This window comes from Trichechus manatus, unplaced genomic scaffold (assembly GCF_000243295.1).
Source record: "Trichechus manatus latirostris isolate Lorelei unplaced genomic scaffold, TriManLat1.0 scaffold00024, whole genome shotgun sequence".
Taxonomy (NCBI): Eukaryota; Metazoa; Chordata; class Mammalia; order Sirenia; family Trichechidae; genus Trichechus; species Trichechus manatus.
Window position 1 is genome coordinate 4,077,222 of NW_004443960.1, and position 19,245 is coordinate 4,096,466.

Consider the following 19,245-nt stretch of genomic DNA (forward strand, 5'->3'; position numbering starts at 1 on the left):
CAACAGAGATGGACAATGGGGAACCAAGGTGTGTGTGTGTCTCTCTCTCACACACACCCCAGGGACAGCTCACACTGGGGGCAAGAGCCCAGGCTGACCCAGGACAAGAGGCACAGACTGGGCAGAGCAGGCAGGGCAGTGTGGGTGGCAGGGCCTGGTCCTGGTCTCCTAGCTCTCACCCACCTTCCCACCTTCCAGGACCCGAGGGCAGGGAGGGCATGGGGAGGTTGAGAGAAGGTAGAGGCTCCCGCTGTGGTCCAATGCTCCGCGCTGTAGGCACAGCTTGGTTTGCCCCCAGGGCCACAGGAACCCCTTGGGCCAGAGAGGAATGCCACCTCTGTCATCAGATCTCTGGAGTGGTTTTCAGTTTCAAAAATGGAAAGTTCTTCATTCCTGACCACAGGCCCTCAGAGCCTCCATTCTCAAGGCTGCCACTGGACCCAGGCATCCCGAGGCCCAGTCCTGTCAGAGAGGTGGGGGTGGGGTGGGGCACAGGGTACTCTAGAGTCCAAAGACCTGGCCCCAGGGTCTCCCTCTCTGAGGGGAAGGGGGGCACAGGTCCTGTTAGGGGGACACCACTGCCCCAACAGTAGCAGAGGGTGTCCTGCTCATGGAGGAGTCCCACAAAGGTTTTGCTGGCCCCTCAGGTCTCCCCGATACCTGGCCGTGAGAGACCAGGAGGGCCGTGGCCAGCGGAGCCGCCCAGCCACCCCCTTGAGGTGCATACCCAGCATTCCAGCACTGCAACCTCGCTCCATCCCCATGGCAACGCTTCCTGTGGGGCAGGGCGACTGCAAGGCAAGGGGCTCCTTCTTCCCCAGGGACCTCCTCCAAAATGGTAAAACCCCCCACCGCCCACTCCACTCTCAGCCAGGCCCTGTCCCGGGCCCAGACGCTCCTGCCCAGGCCTGGCCTGACTTCTCTGGGGGTGGGTGGAAGGCAGAAGGGAGCCAGGCCCCCTCGAGCTGGGACGGCTCATCCCAGGCCCCGTCCTGTTCCCAACAGGAGGGGTCCTGAGGATGGAAGGGCTGCTTCCACCTCGTACACTGAGGATCTCTGCCGGCCTGGCCTGGAGATGGGCAGCTGAGGGGCCAGGGGCTCTGGAGTCAGGCTGGCCAGAGCCAGATGCGGCAGGGCCACGGTGAACGTGCATAAATGTACGTTTACAAAAAGTAGGGGGTGAACAGCAGGGACCCACCCAAATCTCCCCCTCCAGGCTCCAGTACCAGAGGCAAGGCCCCAAGGCAGCAGTGGACAGAGGCCTCTCTGACCCGCACCCCCACCCCTGCCCTGTCTTCAGGTTCCTGACAGGCAAGGTGAGACTCAGGACCCCACGGCCCCAAGGGGAGGACAGAGACCGGTGCCCCGTCCCTGAGCACCCCACCCCAAGTCTGTGGCAGCCCCAAAGGCCCCCGCTAGCTGGGAAAGAGGGTCTCACGAGCAGGCGCTCCCACAGGGCTCCCCTGAGCTGGCCCCTCGGCTCACACCGACCCTGGCCGCCAGCAGTGGTTTTCCTAATAGAAGCCAGGTGTGGGCCAGATGCCCTGGGCGGAAGTGGGGGCAGGGCGGCGGGTGGAGGGCGGCTTTCCAGGCTCTGCAGCCCCCGCCCCCGCGCAGGCACCGTCCCAACAACTGGGAGCGGGGGCGCAGAGCCACCCCCACGCTTCCCAGGTCTTTATGGCCTAGAGCTCTTTGCGGGGGGGCTCGCTGCAGAGCCAGATCTGCCCCCTCCCAGGAGCCCCCTGGACAGCGGCCACTAGTCTCCACCTCAGCGGCATCAGTCACTGCCCCTTTCTGGAGGAGGAAGGGTGGAAGGAGGAGGAGGGCGGAAGAAAGGAGGAATAGGCCTGGGGAGATGGCTAAATGCGATGCCCAGCTGGGGCAGGAATGGGGGTGCCCACAGTGCCCTCGGGGGCCCTGGGTGGGAGAGGGAACCTGAGAAAGCTGGTGGGGGTGGGGCCTCAATCCCCCTCCTTCAGGTTGAAGCCGGGACCCCCTTTCTGCACAAAGGCTTGGAGGTTAGCCAAAGAAAGCTCCTGAGTTCCAGCTTCTGCTCACACCCACACCATTGTGAGATGGGAACAGCTACCACCCCACCAGCTATAGGGGCAGAAGGGCCCAGAGCTCAGCCAACCCTCCAGCAACTGCACCCAGGGTGTGTCTGCCCGGCTCCTCCCACCGTCAGGTGGGCCTGTCAGAAATGGCGCTGAATGGTCTACATCCTACTTTGGTGAGTGGCGTCTGGGGTCTTAAAATCTTGCAAACGGCCATCTAAGATGTATCAATTGGTCCCAACCACCTGGAGTAAAGGAGAATGATGAACACCAAAGACACAAGGAAAGCATTAGCCCAAGAGACAGAAAGGGCCACATAAACCAGAGACTTCATCAGCCTGGGACCAGAAGAACTAGATGGTGCCCAGGTACCACCAAAGATCGCCCTGACAGGGAACACAACAGAAGGTCCTTGATGGAGCAGGAGACGGGGGGGTACAGAACTCAAATTCTAGTAAAAAGACCAGACTTAATGGTCTGAGACTGGAGGAACCCCGGAGAGCGTGGCCCCTGGATTCTCTATCAGCCCAAACTAAAACAATTTCCAAGGCCAACTCTTCAGACAGGGATTGGACTGGACTGTGGGACATAAAGTGATACTCGTGAGGAGTGTGCCTCTTAGCTCAAGTAGATACAAGAGACTAAACGGGCAGCTTCTGTCCGGAGGTGAGATGAGAAGGCAGAGAGGGTTAGGAGCTGGTTGAATGGACATGGGGAATCAGAGGTGGAAAGGAGTTGTGTACTGTCACAGTATGGGGACAGCAGTTAGGGTCACATAACAATGTATGTACAGATTTTTGTATGAAAAAAAAAAAGCCCGAATGCGCAGCACTTGCCCAAAAGCATGGACGAGACGGCAGGAAGGGACAGGAAACCTGGACAAATGGACATGGAGAACCTGGGGTGTAAAGGGAAAGGGGGAGAGTGGTGACACATTGTGGGGATTGCAGCCAATGTCACGAAACAATTTGTGTATAAATTTTTGAATGAGAAATTGATTTGCACTGTAAACTTTCACCTAAAGCCCAATCAAATTAAAAGAAAAAAGAAATGGCACTGACTTTCTAGGCCAAACAGTTGTGATTTGCTACATGAACAGGATTTTGTGTGCGTGTGTGCATGTAGGAGGGTACAGTGGCTCCCAGGCTGGGGTTAGCTGGCTGTTCACCCCGACCCGAGTGGGGAACAAGTCTGAGAATTGGGAAAGGGGCATCTGTGACAGGCCTGGCCACTCCCAGGGAAGCCCTCAACTTCACCCTTCTTGGGGAAAAACGTTCCACAGCTTCTAGTAAGAACTTTCTAAAAATGGAAATCTGCTCATTCAACTTCCTGCTTAGAAGTCTCTTAAATTAAAAAGGCAAATTTTACGTTATAAATATTTCACCACATTAAAAAAGAGGAAGAATCTCTCTCAAAACAGCCAGAGGGACAGGCCGTTCACAAAGGCCAATCTCCTCCCTCCACATCCCTGGCCAGTCTCCTCCCTCCACATCCCTCCCTCGCACACTCCAGCCACATGTCCCCCCTCGGGCCATCTATGCATCTCCTTTGTGCTATATCCAGGCTCAGCTCCAAGGGTAGCTCCTCAGGGAAGCACTCAGTCACCCCATTCAGAGCCACCAGTTGCCACAGAGTTGACTCCAACTCATGGTGACCCCACGGGAGTCACAGTAGAACTATGCTCCATAGGGTTTTTTTCAGAATATCACCAGGCCTTTCATCAGAGGCGCCTTTCAGTTAGCAGCCAAGTGCATTAACCATTTGCACCACGCAGGGACTCCCGGTCCAGAGCAGCACCCCCAGCACTTGCTCCGCGGCATGGCCTCTGTCTCTGTCTCATTCATCACAGAATACCCAGTGCCTGGCACTGAGCTGCTCCCAGGACACCTCTGTCCAGTAAATGAATGATTCCCTGGAGGCTTGATGCCTGAGGCATGACACAGGCTTCCCTGCTGGGAACTCAACGGCCACACACACAAGCAGAGCAAGCACAATGTGCACACACCAAATGTGCACACACACCTGATGCGCACACACCCCTATGTGCACACACACCCGATGTGCACACCCGATGTGCACACACACCCGATGTGCACATACCCAGACACACCCTCTTGAGATCAGCAGGCCCCACCCAGTACAGCACAGAGACCCTGCATCACAGAGGCAGAGTGGGGGATGCGGGGGGCAGCAGGCAGAGGCCCTGAGTTATGGCGTGTCCTTTTGGTCCCCCATGGCTGGCCTATACCAATAATGCCAGGGAGGAGGGCGGGGGGCGAGGGTCTCCAGGGAGGAAGGAAGTTGGAATCTGAAATTAGCTTCCCAAAGCCACAGGACGCCTCCACCGGTGGCCTGTGGGCAGCCTGGCTGTGCCCCACCTTGTGATCTGGGCCCGGCCCTTCCCGGACCCAGAGCCCGTTTTCCAGAAATGGCTTCCAGCAGCGGGAGCCAGACTCCCGGGCGTCCCCAACGCGCCCACCTGGGCCTCACCACAGGCGCCTGGGGGTGGGGCGGCACGTGTCTGAGAGGGAACACATCTGCAAGCGCTGAGCTTGCCTCACCTCCATCTAGTGAGCCCTCTGGGTCTTCAGCGTGTCCGTGCAAACTCACCTGCGAGGCCTCGGCCTGTGCTCTGGGGTCGAAGACCCGCAGCTGCTTGTCCTGGAAAAGAGCACAGGAGGGACAGAGCGGGCTTAGTGTGGTCAGTGTTCCTGGGGAGCCAGCCCAATCCCCAGCACACCGTGATGGCCTCACACACCAGGGGACCCCACCCGCCCTGGATCCTTCTCCTCACTACAAGAGGTAAGTCCCGTTTCCCGCCCTGGTCACCCAGAAAAGAGAACTCAGCAACAACATCTGATGCTTCCTGAGCGTAAGCTCACCGTGTCTTCCCAATGACCTCGGGAGGCAGTGCTGGACCAGCGACCACCGTACAGAGAAACGGAGGCCCAGAACCAAGGTCACATGTGTGTCCGGCCCTATGCTAGGCCTGGCCAGGGGGTGTTCACACGACAATGTCATTTCTGCACCCAAAGACCTTCACATCTAACCAGGGAAGACGAGCTTACACATCCTACCCGTGCACTCAACACACACTGGCTGACACATTACCCAACGCGGGGGATGGGAACATACAAGAAAGAAAGTGTGTTCTAAAATGAAATGCCCACAGCTTGCATAAAAAAAAGCAAAACCTGTTGCTGTCAAGTTGATTCTGACTCATGGCAAACCCATGTGTTACAGAGTAGAACTGCACTATAGGGTTTACTTGGTTGTAATATTTATGGAAGCAGATCACCAGGCCTTTCTTCCGCAGAGCCATGGGTGGGTTTGAAGTGCCAATCTTTAGTGGTCGAGCGCAACCCATATGTGGCACCCAGGGACCTTGGATACCTTGTATAGGACCTTATTTACGTGACGTTGTGTTTGTGTGTGTGTGTCCACGTGTATGGTGTATGTGTGCAGACTGTGGTGTTGTGTGTACATATGTACATGCATAAGAACCGGGGCAGGGGCTACCACTACCAAACGTTCTGATCAGGGTCACAATAGATAGATCCTGATAGAAAGGGAGAAAAATGTGGAATAGAACTTTAAATTCTCAAAGAATCCAGATTTACTGGGCCCACTGAGACTGGAAGAAGCGCCAAGTCTATTGCCCTGAGATACTCTCTTAACCTTGAACTGAAACTATCCCCAGAAGTCACCTTTTAACTAAATAGTAGGTTAGCTCAAAAAGTAAAGAATGTCACTCTTGTGTACTGTGTTCTTTTAAAAAATTATCCATATGAGACCAAATGGACGAGTTCCTCTAAAGCATCGATGGGGAGGCTGCAGGGCTGTGACACTGAGCTAATCGGAGTGAAACAACGAGAAGGGAAATAATGAGAATGTTGGCACAATGTGAAGAATGTAACCAAACGCCATTGAAATACGTAGAAATTGTTGAACAGGAACCTGTTTTGCTGTGTGTACTTTCACCAAAAATACATAAAATTAAAAAAAAAAAAAAACTGGGGCAGAGATAGGGCAGAATCTGTGTTTGTTGACTGTTTACAGGCTCAGCCACGATAGACTGTTAAGTGTGCTAAAAGGGACTTGCAGAATAACATGGTGTGGTATGACTCCACTCTGGTAAAAATAAACAAAAAACGCTATTTGTGTGACCATGTTCCTGTAGGTTTTGCAAGTTTGCTGAACAAGGAGAAAGTCTGAGCCAGCACAGACCAGTCTGTTGATGCTGGTTACCAGGAGGAGGTGGGGGGCGGGGGATAATTAGCTTTTCCTTCATACATCTTAGTACAGTTTCACTTTGTTTCCATAAGCACGTATTCCTTTCAGAGTTTGAAAATCAATGAACCTACAATGAACAATGGAGTTTTGAAATTAAAAACACAATACCACTTACATTAGCACCAAAGAAACAATATACTTAGGTATTGCTGTTGTTGGGTGCCATCCAGTTGATTTCAACTCATGTGACAGAGTGGAATTGTCCCATAGGGTTTTCTTGGCTGTAATCTTTACAGATGCAGAACGCCACATCCTTCTCTGGAAGAGCCGCTGGGTGGGTTTGAAGCACCACCTTTTCGGTTACAGTTGAGTGCTTAACTGTTTGTGCCACCAGGGCTCCCTATATATTCTTAGGTATAACCCTAACAAAATATTTAGGAGCTCTTGACAGGGAACACAACAGAGAGTCTTTGAACGAGTACGAGAAAAGAAGGGTGCAGAACTCAAATTCTAGTAAAAAGACCAGACTTAATGGTTTGACTGAGACTGGTGGGACCCTGGAAAACTGGGCTCCTGGACTCTGTTAGCCCCAAACTAAAACCATTCCTGAGGCCAACCCTTCAGACAAAGATTAGACTGGACTATGGGACATAAAAAGATATTCGTGAAGAGAGTGCTTTTTAGCTCAAGTAAATACATGAGACTAAATGGGCAGCTCCTGTCCAGAGGCAAGATGAGAAGGCAGAGAGGGTCAGGAGTTGGTTGAATGGACACTGGAAATCCGGGGTGGAAAGGAGGAAGGTGCTGTCACAGTATAGGGAGAGCAACTACGGTTACATAACAATGTGTGTATAAATTTTTATATGAGAAACTAACTTGAATTGTAAACTTTCACTTAAAGCACAATATTAAAAATATATTTAAGAGATCATAGGAAAATTACAAAACTCCGATGAAAGAAAATCAAAGATGATCTAAATACTGTATTTTTATGCAAATAACACACCTTCTATGTTTGTTTGCTAACTGTGCCCTACCTCCTCAAGGTATTTTCATAAGCACCAATGTTGCTGTAAAAAAATTAGCATAGCACGCTTACGAAAATACCTCACAAGGGGAGGGCACAGTTGGCAAAGATACAAGGCATCTGTTATTTGAGTAAAAATACGGTAATTGGAGGCACAATCATATTCATGGATAAGAAGACTCAATACTGTTAGGAATGCAGGTCTTCCCAACTCGATCTACCGATTCAATGCAATTCCAATCAAAATCCCAGCAAGCTATTTTGTGGATGTTGACAAACTAATTCTAAAGCACGCAATAAAGGATTATTATTGTTGTGTGTCAAGTCAATTCTAACTCAGAGTATTCTATAGGACACAGTAGAAATGCCCCATAGGGTTTCCTAGGCTATAGTCTTTATGGGAGCAGACTGCCAAATCTTTTCTCCTGAGGAGCTGCTGAGCACATTCGAACCTCTGACCTTCTGTTTAGCAGCCAAGCTCTTAACCATTGCGCTACCAGGGCTCCTTAGTAAAGGATTAACCTTGACCAAAGAGAGGTCTGGCCTTTGTCCTTAGGTCCTAGGAGGTAACTTGTCAGCCCTTGGAATGACCTACCTGATCAGAGTATCTCTGTTTACCTGGGCATCTCAGGCCATGCCAGATAGTCCATGCTAACAGTGTGATTTATGGTGGGGACCTTGATCGGTATCAGCTGAACCTCTGGAGGGGCTGGAGACTAAGGTCACCACATAAACAGTCAACTATGTCTATGTGACTTGATCCCAATAAAAAACCGGACACAAGGGCTCAAGTGAGCTTCCTTGGTTGGCAATACTCTGTGTGCGTTGTCACACACTGCTGCTGCGAGAAACAGGCGTAATTTGCACAACTCCACTGGGAGAGGACAACTGGAAGCCCGTGCTTGGAACTTTTCTGTACCCTGCCGTATGCGCCTCTTCCCTTTGTTGATTTTAATCTATATCTTATTACTGCAGTAAACCAGAACCATGAGTACAATGCTCTTCTGAGTCCTTCTAGTGAATTACCAAACCTGAGGGGGATCTTGGGAACCCTCAAACTTGCAGTTGGCATCAAAAGTGAAGGTGGTCTTGGGGACTCTTGGACTTTGCATAAAGTTTACATGAAAGGTAAAAGATCCAGATAGCCAACACAACATCAACAAGAAGAGCAAAATACAGGCTTGACACCACCTGACTTAAAGACTTATGGCAATGCTGCAGAAATCAAGACAGTGTGGTATTAGTAAAAGGACAGACAAAAAGATCGATGGGGCAGAATGGAGAGCCCAGAAATAGACCCACACAAATAGAGCAACTGATCTTTGACAAACGAGGAAAGGCAATTCAGTGGAGAAGGACAGTCTTGTCAACAAGTGGTACTGGAACAAATGGACATCCACATGCAAAAAAAAAAAACTCTAGACACAGATCTAAACCTTTCACAAAAATTAACTCAAAATGGATCATAGATCTAAATGTAAAATGCAAAACTCTAAAACTTCTAGAAGATAACAGGAGAAAATATAGTTGAACTTCAGTTTGGTGATGAATTTTTAGATACAATACTAAAAGCACAATCCATGAAAGAAAAAATTTGATACATTGGACTTTATTAAAATTAAAAACTTCTGCTCTGCAAAAGATACCGTTCAGAGAACGAAAAAACAAGCCACAGACTAGGAGAAAATATGTGAAAAACACATATCTGATAAAGGACTTGTATCCAAAATATACAAAGAACTCTTAATACTCAACAATAAGAAAACAACCAACCCAATTAAAAAATGGGCAAAATATCTAAACAGACACCTCACCAAAGAAGAAATACAGGTGACAAATAAGCAAATGAAAAGATATTCAACATCACACGTCATCAGGAAATTGTGAATTAAAACGAGATACCACTACACACTCACTGCTGTTGTTAGCCGCCAATACCCCCCACACAACTGTTGTTGTTGTTAACTGCCATCAAGCAGACTTTCAACTCATAGCGACCCCATGTGACAGGGCAGAACTGCCACATAGGGTTTTCTAGGCTGTATAGAATGGCTAAAATCTAAAAAACTGACAATACCAAATGCTGATGAGGACATGGAGCAACAAGAGCTCTCAATCATTCCTGGTGGGAAGGTAAAATGGTACAGCAACAAAGGAAGACAGTCTGGCAGTTTCTCACAAAGCTAAATATGAGCCATCAATTGTACTCCTAGGTATCCTACCAAGTGAGTTGAAAACTTCTGTCCACACAAAAACCTGCACACGAATGTTTAGGTAACTAATGCTGCTATAACAGAAATACCACAAATGGGTGGCTTTAACAAACAGAAAATTATTTTCTCACAGTTTAGGAGGCTAGAAGTTTGAATTCAGGGTGCCGACTCTAGGGGAAGGCTTTTTCTCTCTGTTGGCTCTGGAGGAAGGTCCTTGTCTCTTTGAGCTTCTGTTCCTGGGAGATCTTCATGTGGCTTGGCAATGGCTTCCACCATCTTTGCTTCCCTTGCTTGCTTGTTTAATCTCTTTCATAACTCAAAAGAGATTGACTTAAGACATCCTACACTAATCTTGTCACATTAACATAACAAAGCCAACCCATTCCCAAATGGGATTATAACCACAGGCATAAAAGTTAGGATTTACAACACATATTTTTGGAGGACACAATTCAATCCATAACACAGCTCTATTCATAACTGCCAAAAACTGGAAGCAACCCAGATATCTATCCTTCAACTGGTGAATGGATAAACAAATTGTAGTCCATGCATACAACAGAATACTACTCAGTAATAAAAAGAACTACCATTCGTCTATCAGTTTGTTGTACCCGGGTAGATTGAGCGTTGCTGTGATGATGGAAGCTGTGCTACCAACATTTCAAATACCAAAAGGGTTACCCATGGGGCTTCCAGACTAAGACAGACTATGAAGAAGGACGGGGTGATCTACTTCTAAAAAAAACTGGCCAGTGAAAACCTTATGAATAACAGCAGAACACTGTCTGATATAGTGTCAGAAGATGAGCCCCTCAGGTTGGAAGTCACTCAGAATACAACTAGGGAAGAGCTGCCTCCTCAAAGTAGAGTCCACCTTAATGACCTGGATGGAGTCAAGCTTTCAAGGCCTTCATGTGCTCATGTGGCAAGACTCAAAATGAGAAGAAACACCTCAGACATCCATTAATAATCAGAAAATGCAATGTACAAAGTATGAATCTAGGAAAACTGGAAGTCATCAAAAATGAAATGGAATGCATAAAGATCAATATCCTAGGCATTAGTGAGCTGACATGGACTGGTACTGGCCATTTGGAATCAGACAACCACATGGTCTACTATGCTGGGAATGACAAATTGAAGAGGAATGGTGTCACATTCATCATCAAAAAGAACATTTCAAGATCTATCCATACAACTATTATCCTATCTAGTGATAGGATAATATCCATACACTTACAAGGAAGACCAGTTAATATAACTAGTATTGAAATTTATGCACCAACCACTAACGCCAAAGATGAAGAAACTGAAGACTTTTACCAATTTCTGTGGTCTGAAATTGATCAAACGTGTAATCAAGATGCATTGATAATTACTGGTGATTGGAATGCAAAAGTTGGAAACAAAGAAGAAGGATCTGTAGTTGAAATATAGGGCCGTGGTGAGAGAAACGACTCCTGAGATCACATGACAGAATTTTCCAAGATCAATGACTTTCATTCATTGCAGATACCTTTTGTCAACAACATAAACGGTGGCTATACACGTGAACCTCACTGGATGGAATGCACAGGAATCTACTTCTACATCTGTGGAAAGAGATGATGGAGAAGCTCAATATCATTAATTAGAAGAAGGCCAGGGCCGACTGCTGAACAGACTATCAATTGCTCATATGTAAGCTCCAGCTGAAGTTGAAGAAAATTAAAACAAGTCCACGAGAGCCAAAGTATGACCTTGAGTATATCCCACCTGAATTTAGAAACCATCTAAAGAATAGGTTTGACGCATTGAACACTAATGAGCAGAGACCAGACGAGCCGTGGAATGACAACAAGGACATCATACATGAAGAAAGCAAAAGGTGACTAAAAAGACAGGAAGGAAAGAAAAGACCAAAATGGATGTCAGAAGAGACTCTGAAACTTGTTCTTGAAGGTAATAGCTAAAGAAAACGGAAGAAATGATTACGAAAAAGAGATGAACAGAAGATTTCAAAGGGTAGCTCAGGAAGACAAAGGAAAGTATTATAAAAAAATGTGCAAAGACATGGAGTTAGAAAAACAAAAGGGAAGAATACACTTAGCATTTCTCAAGCTGAAAGAACTAAAGAAAAAATTCAAGCCTCAAGTTGCAATACTGAAGTATTTTATGGGCAAAATATTGAACACCGTAGGAAGCATCAAAAGAAGATGAAAGGAATATACAACACAGCTACTGTACCATGAAGAATTGGTCGATGTTCAGCCATTTCAGGAGGTAGCGTACGATCAAGAACTTATGGTACTGAAGGAAGAAGTCCAAGCTACACCGAAGGTATTGGCAAAAAACAAGGCTCCAGGAATTGATGGAATACCAGTTGAGATATTTCCACAAACAGATGAACACTAGAAGCACTCACTTATCTATGCCAAGAAACCTGGAAGACAGCTACTTGGCCGACTCACTGGAAGAGATCCATATTTGTGCCCATTCCAAAGAAAGGTGATCCAACAGAATGTGGAAAGTATCGAACAATATCATTAATATCACATACAAGTAAAATTTTGGTGAAGATAATTCAAACGCAGTTGTAGCAATACATCAACAGGGAACTGCCAGAAATTCAAACCAGATTCAGAAGAGGATGTGGATATCATTGCTCACGTCAGATGGATCTTGGCTGAAAGTAGAGAATACCAGAAAGTTTACCTGTGTTTCATTGACTAAGCAAAGGCATTCAACCATGGATCATAACAAATTATGGATAACATTGTGAAGAATGGGAGTTCCAGAACATTTAACTGTGCTCATGGAGAACTTGTACATAGACCAAGAGGCAGTCGTTTGAACAGAACAAGAGGATACTGAGTAGTTTAAAACCAGAAAAGGTGTGCGTCAGCATCGTATCCTTTCATTATACCTACTCAATCTGTGTGCTGAGCAAATAATCCGAGAAGCTGGACTACATGAAGAAGAATGGGGCATCAGGATTGGTGGAAGACTCATTAATAACGTTCGATAAGCAGAAGACACAATTTTGCTTGCTAAAAGCGAAGAGGACTTGAAATACTTACTGATGAAGATCAAAGACTACAGCCTTCAGTATGGATTACACCTCAACATAAAGAAAACAAAAGCCCTCACAACTGGACCAATAAGCAATATCATGATAAATGAAGAAAATGTTAAGTTGTTAAGGGTTTCATTTTACTTGGATCCACAATCAACACCCATGGAAGTGGCAGTCAAGAAATAAAAGGACATATTGCATGGGGCAAATCTGCTGCAAAAGACCTCTTGAAAGTGTAGAAAAGTGAAGATGTCACTTCGAGGACTTAGGTGCACCTGATCCAAGCCATGGTATTTTCAATCACCTCATATGCATATGAGAGCTGGACAATGAATAAGGACCAAAGACAAATTGATGCCTTTGAATTATGGTGCTGACAAAGAATACTGAATATACCACGGACTGCCAGAAGAACGAACAAATCCGTCTTGGAAGAAGTGCAGCCAGAATGTTCCTTAGAAGCGAAAATGGCAAGATTTCATCTCACATACTTTGGACATATTATCAGGAGGGACCAGTCCCTGGAGAAGGACATCATGCCTGGTAAAGTAGAGGGTCAGCAGAAAAGAGGAAGACCCTCAGTGAGGTATTGACAAAGTGGCTGCAACAATGGGCTCAAACACAGCAATGACTGTGAGGATGGCACCAACTGGGTGGTGTTTTGTTCTGTTGTACACAGGGTCGCTGTGAATCGGAACTGACTCCCCAGCACTGAACAACAATAAAAAGGAATGAGCTATCAAGCCACGGAAAGATATGGAAGGACCTTAATGCAATTGCCGTTTGAAGGAAGCCAATTGTGAAAAAGCTGCATACTGTGTGAAAACAACTATACAAGATTCTGGAAAGGGTAAAAGTGTAGAGACAGATTAGTGTGGTCGCCAGGAAAGAGGGAGGGAAGAAGGAAGGGAGAGACATGAACAGGCGGAGTACAGGGCATTTTTAGGGCAATGAAACTATTCTCTAATGATAGTTTACATGACACTGTAATGGCAGACAGATGACATTACGCGTTTGTCAAAACCCACAACACAGAGTGAACTCTAACACAAATTATGAACTTTAGTTAATAACAATACATCAGTACAGGCTCATCAGGGGAAACAGGCAGGCACTGCTTAAGGGCTACTGAGATTCCATTAAAAGTGATAAAAAAAAATCCAGAAATGGATAGTGGTGATGGCTGCACAACATGGTGAACACAGTTAAAGTCACTTCTCCAAAATAAAAAACAAAAAAATAAAAAACAAGAGGTTCATTAATTGTAACAAAGTACTGAGGAATGTAAAATGCTAATAAGAGCAGAGACTGTGCAGGGGCGGCGGGTATACGGGAATTTTGTACTGTATGTGCAATTTTTCCATAAACCTAAAACTTCTCTAAAAAATGTTGCTGTTGCTAGGTGCGGTGTAGTCTATTCTGACTCACAGCAACTCCATGTGACAGAGTAGAACTGTCCCACAGGGTTTCTAGGCTGTAATCTTTAAGGAAGCCAGGTGTTTCTCCCGTGGAGCTACTGGGTGGGTTTGAACCACCAACCTTCTGGTTAGCAGCTGAACACATAACCGTTTGTGTCAGTATATTAATTAAGCCAAACAAACAAGCTACAAAGAGGGAACTGTCTGGGTACCTGCTCCGTGCCCAGCCCTGTCCAGGCACTCGCTCAGGATAAGGAAGGTGTGAACAGTTCCTGCTGCTGCTGAGCTTACGAAGGTGGGGAGCCACAACAGGCTGGGGGCGATTCAGATCCGAGCTGAACCTCGAAGGACCAGCACAGCCAGCGCCGCCGGGAAGGGGAGGCACTCAGGGAGGAGGGACGGCAGGAGCACAGGTGAGGGTGGGACCTGCCAGCAGTGCCATGGAAGGAGAGAGGACAGTGGGAGGAGAGTGGGAGGGGGTGTGGAGAGTGGAGGGGTGTGGGTCTCTGCTCCAACGCCTCTCCAGCAAAACCATCCAGTGGCAGTTTATGGGGTACCTGCTGCGTGCTGGGCGGGCACCAGGCACCATCTTGGGTTAGCTCTTAACAGTGCTCCACAGCCCAAGATTCAGGAGGCTGTTAGACAGAGATCAGACAGAGAGAGACAAAACAAAGACAGAGAGATAGACAGAAACAGAGAACGACAGAGACAGGGAGAGAAAGAGAGATAAAGACAGAGGATAGACAGAGACAGACAACAGAGAGACAGACAGGAACAGAGAGACAGAGATAGACAGAGGATAGACACAGAAAGAGACAGAAGACAGAAGGAGACAAAGAGAAGACAATGAGAGACAGAGATGTACAGAGACTGACAGAGAGACGGGAACAGAGAGAGACAGGCCAGTGGGAGACAGGCAGGCTGCCCTCACTGCGGCTGCTCTGCGAGGCAAGGACCACAGCCCATCCCCTGGGACGTGGTAAAAATCTGGGGCAGAGGGAGGGGCTCTGGGCAGGACTGTGTCTCTGTTGGCAGCCAGGCAACCCCTCCCTGCCCCTCTATGCCTCGAAAAGCAGGGCTGGAGAGAAGCAGTGTAGCCAGACGGCCTCCCACCCAGGACTTCCTGCGTGTGGGGGACACGCTCGATGCAGGTATAAACAGTACCCACAGGCAGTAGCTGGCTGCAGGATCTACAAGAAACCTGAGTTCAGCAGCAGCGTCCAGGCCGTGCAGAAGGCTGGAACGCCCTCTAGCGGCCGCCCACCGCAACTAGGGCCCGGGAAGCCCCTGAGCTGGAGCCTGGGCAGAGAATGGGGGTCCACGCCTACACAGGCAGAAGTAACACCAGGCTGGGAGGCTTCCTTGAGACCAGGAACCTCCCGCGAGGGGATGGTGCACAGAGGGAGGGGAAGCTCTGGCAGGAGAATCCCACTCCTTTCTCCCCAGCCAGGTGGCCCTGGGAACCCCTCTCCCTGTGGAAGCCCAGAGCAAAGCAGGGCCGACCGGTGGCAAAGAGGGGCTCAGGGTCCCTTGCGCTGAGGGGCTGGGATCCAGGCATCAGCTCCACCACATGCTCAGAAGACCCTCATAAAACTGAACGGTGTCCCTTAGCCCCTGCAAACCTATGGGCACCTCCACCTGATCTGCAGTCACATGAGACGCCCCTGTCCCTGCTCAGTTATCTGAGAACTTCCGGGTTTGATCCACCCAACCTGGATCCCAAGGAATCCCCTTTACAGCAAAGGAGGCGTCACAGGGAACACGTGGCCATGGCCCCATCAGTCCTAGCACACACTGAGGGGGCCGGCTTGGAGAGGAAGTGGCAAGGAAGGACAGGGCGCCTCCAGGACACCTCGCACCAACCCCATCCAGAGCATCACATGCTGCTACGTCCCTGCAGGTGCAACGCCTGAATCTGGGAGCCTATGTGTGGGGGTGTCTCCACTGAGCATCACCCCCAGTGACCCATTTGGACATCTGTGCTTCTCGTCCCCCCAGCTGCAGGCTCTTTGGGTCCGCAGGAGAGATCTTCCACCAGGAAACAGGCAGTTCCATGGCCTTTATGCTATGGCCACCTCCTGGTCACTTCCAGCTCTTGGTGGCAGGAGACCAGCAAGCAGGAAAGACTTTGCCAGCAGGAGGTGGCAGACTATGCCCCTCAACAGCACAAGCGCCCAAAAGGACAGGTTCTCCAACAGCACAGGCTCCCCAATAGATTGTGCTCCCCGACAGGACGGCCTCCCCTAGAGGAGGGCTCCCCAGAGGCACGCCCTCAGTGCCCGAATGACCTTGACTGTGACCCCAGGCACCGCCGCCCGCTCACCTTACATGCTGTGGCCAGGAGAGCACCGTCCCGGCTCCACACGGTGCTCTGCACTAGGTCCCCGTGGGCTGCCAGCTCTGCGGAGAAGTAGCCAAGGTCAGGAGGGGTCCAGAATCCCCCACCCCGCCCCAGGTGATGAAGGCACCAGGGAGTGGGTGCAAGTGAGCCTGGCTTAGGGTAACTCCCTGGGGCAAAGACAGTAGCTCCAACCGTCAGTTCCAGCCAGGCCATCAGCCCTGCTCCGCCTGTACCAAGGGGAGGGGTTTCCTCCTCCAACCCTAACCGCACCAGGCCACCGCTCAAAAGCCTTCCCAGGCTCCCTACTCCTCGGCCTAGCTCTCACTTTCCACCCAGGCTTTTTCCCAGTGGCTCACCGGCACTCTCCCTCATACTGAGTCACACCAGCCCATGGACTTGCCACACTTGCTCCCACCCTGGGCCTCTGCTCCTGCCCTCTCCACTCTCCTGAGAGGTTTTAAAATATGTCCACAAACTCTTTGACACTGTTCCCCTCAAAACATGGAGCCTAACCTCTCTCCTCTTGAGCATGACTTGGTGACTTGTTCCTAACAAAGAAATCTAGCAGAAGTGATGGTACGTGACTCCCAAAGCTAAATGTCATAAAGGATGCCGTGGCTTCCTCCTTGCTCCCTCTCTTGGATTGTTCCCTCTGGGAGAAGCAGCTGCCATGTTGGGAGGGTGCTCAAGCAGCTTGTGGAGAGGCCCATGTGGGGAGAACTGATGCCTCCAGCCAAAAGCCAGCACCTTGTAAGGGGGTCATGTTGGAAGCAGATCCTCCAGCCCCAACCAAACCTTTGGATGACTGCAGCCCTGGACTACATCTTGTTTTTTTTTTAAAGAATTTATTTTATTTTTTATTGTTGTTGAGAATATACACAGCAGAATTTATACCAATTCAACAACTTCTACACATACAAATCAGTGACATTGATTACATTCTTCAAATTGTGCAATCATTATCACCCTCCTTTTCTGAATTATTCCTCCCCCATCGATATAAACTCACTGCCCCCTAAGTTTCCTATCTAATCTTCTGAGTTACTATTGTCAACTGGGCCTCATAGAGATAGTTCTTAAAAGGGCACAAGGCTCAAGGTAGACATTCTTTACTAATTAAGCTAAATTACTCTTTGCTTTAAAGAAGATTTTAGGGGATGTTTTTGGTTTAAGGTTTAAAGATTATCTCACGGCAGTAGCTTCGGGTGTTTATCCAGACTCAAGAGCTCCAGAAAATCCAGATTCCATGACAATTTGAAATTCTTTTCTGTATTTCCCCCCTTTCGATCAGGATTCTTCCATAGACTCTTTCATCAAAATGTTCTGTAATGGTAGCTAGGCACCACCCAGTTCTGGTCTCATGGCAAAGGAGGTAGTTGTTCATGGAGGCAATTAGCCAAACATTCCATTTCCTCCTCCTATTCCTGACTCTCCTTCCTCCTTGGTTCCTCTCTCTTGGATCGTTCACTCTGAGGGAAGCCAGCTGCCACATTACGAGGGCACTCAAGCAGCCCATGGAGAGGCCCATGGGGGGAGGAACTGAGACCTCCAGCCAACAGCCAGCACTGTGTGAGGGAGCCATCTTGGAAGCAGATCCTCCTTCTGATGACTGCAGCCCTGGCCAACATCTTGACTGTACCCTCATGAGAAAACCTGGGCCAGAACCACCCACCTAAGCTGCTCCCCAATTCCTGACCCACAAAAACTGAGATAATAAATGTATAGAGTTGTTTTAAATCTCTAAATTTTGGAGTAATTTGTTACACAGCAATAGATGACTATTACACCAAGATTAAAACACTAGCGGTTTGAGCCTACCCAGCGCCTCTGTGGGAGAAAGACCTGGCAATCTGCTCCCATAAAGATTACTGCCTAGAAAACCCTATGGGGCACTTTACTCTGTCACACAGGGTGGCTACGAGTCGGAATCGACTAGATGGTGCCCAACAACAATGGTGGGAAAACAAGGGGAGGGGAAGCATGTGTGTGTACCTCAGGGGACTGGGAGGTGGGAATGCTGTAAGAGAGCGAAACCCTCACCTCCCAAGGCAGGAAGTCGAGAACTGGTTTTCAAAACTGAAAACATCTCCAAGAAATCACACTATAAGAAAGTTATTTAGAGATGGTTAGGATTGAGTTATGCCCTCCCCTAAAAGATATGTTGAAATCCTAACCCCTGGTACTGTATGTTTGGGAACAGGGGCTTTGAAGATGTTATTAGGTAAGTTAACTTTTTTAAAAAAACCAGTTTAAGTAGACACGGGAGATGCGGGGTGGGAAGGAGGAGTGTGCTGGCACAGTATAGGGAGAGCAACTAGGATCACAAAACAATGTATGTATAAATTTTTGTATGAGAGACTAACTTATCGTAAACTTTCACTTAAAGCACAATTAAAAAAAAAAACAAAAAACCAGTTACTATCGAGTCTATTCCAACTCATGGTGACCTTACGTGTGTCAGAGTAGAACTGTGCTCCACAGCATTGTCAATGGCTGATTTTTTGGAAACAGATCACCAGGACTTTCCTCTGAGGTACCTCTGGGTGGATTTGAACCACTAACCTTTCAGTTAGTAGTTGAGTATGTTAACCATTTGCACTCAGTGACTCGTTAGATAAGTTAACATGAGGCCTGTAACTATTGCCCTGAGATCATCTTTAAACCTTAAACCAAAAATATCTGCTGAAGTCTTCTTAAAACCAAACAATAGTATAGCTTAAATAGTAAAAAAGGTCTGCCTTGAGCATTATGCTCTTTAAGAACTATCTATATGAAATCAAAACCCCAAGAGTATGGTCCCCGGACACCCTTTTAGCTCAGTAATGAAGTCACTCCTGAGGTTCACCCTTCAGCCAAAGATTAGACAGGCCCATAAAACAAAATGAGACTAAATGGGCACAC

At 48.2% G+C, this 19,245-nt stretch overlaps 1 protein-coding gene across 1 annotated transcript in view; it reads right to left on the reverse strand.

The window, feature by feature from the left end:
- Positions 1–19,245, reverse strand: part of CORO7 (coronin 7) — a 74,860-nt gene that overhangs the window by 47,012 nt on the left and 8,603 nt on the right. Inside the window, exons 6-7 of the mRNA XM_004373212.2 lie at positions 16,327–16,403; positions 4,665–4,715 (exon numbers count right to left, since the gene is read on the reverse strand). Coding sequence (XP_004373269.1) covers positions 4,665–4,715; positions 16,327–16,403 — 128 coding nt within the window. The remainder of the gene's footprint in view (positions 1–4,664; positions 4,716–16,326; positions 16,404–19,245) is intronic.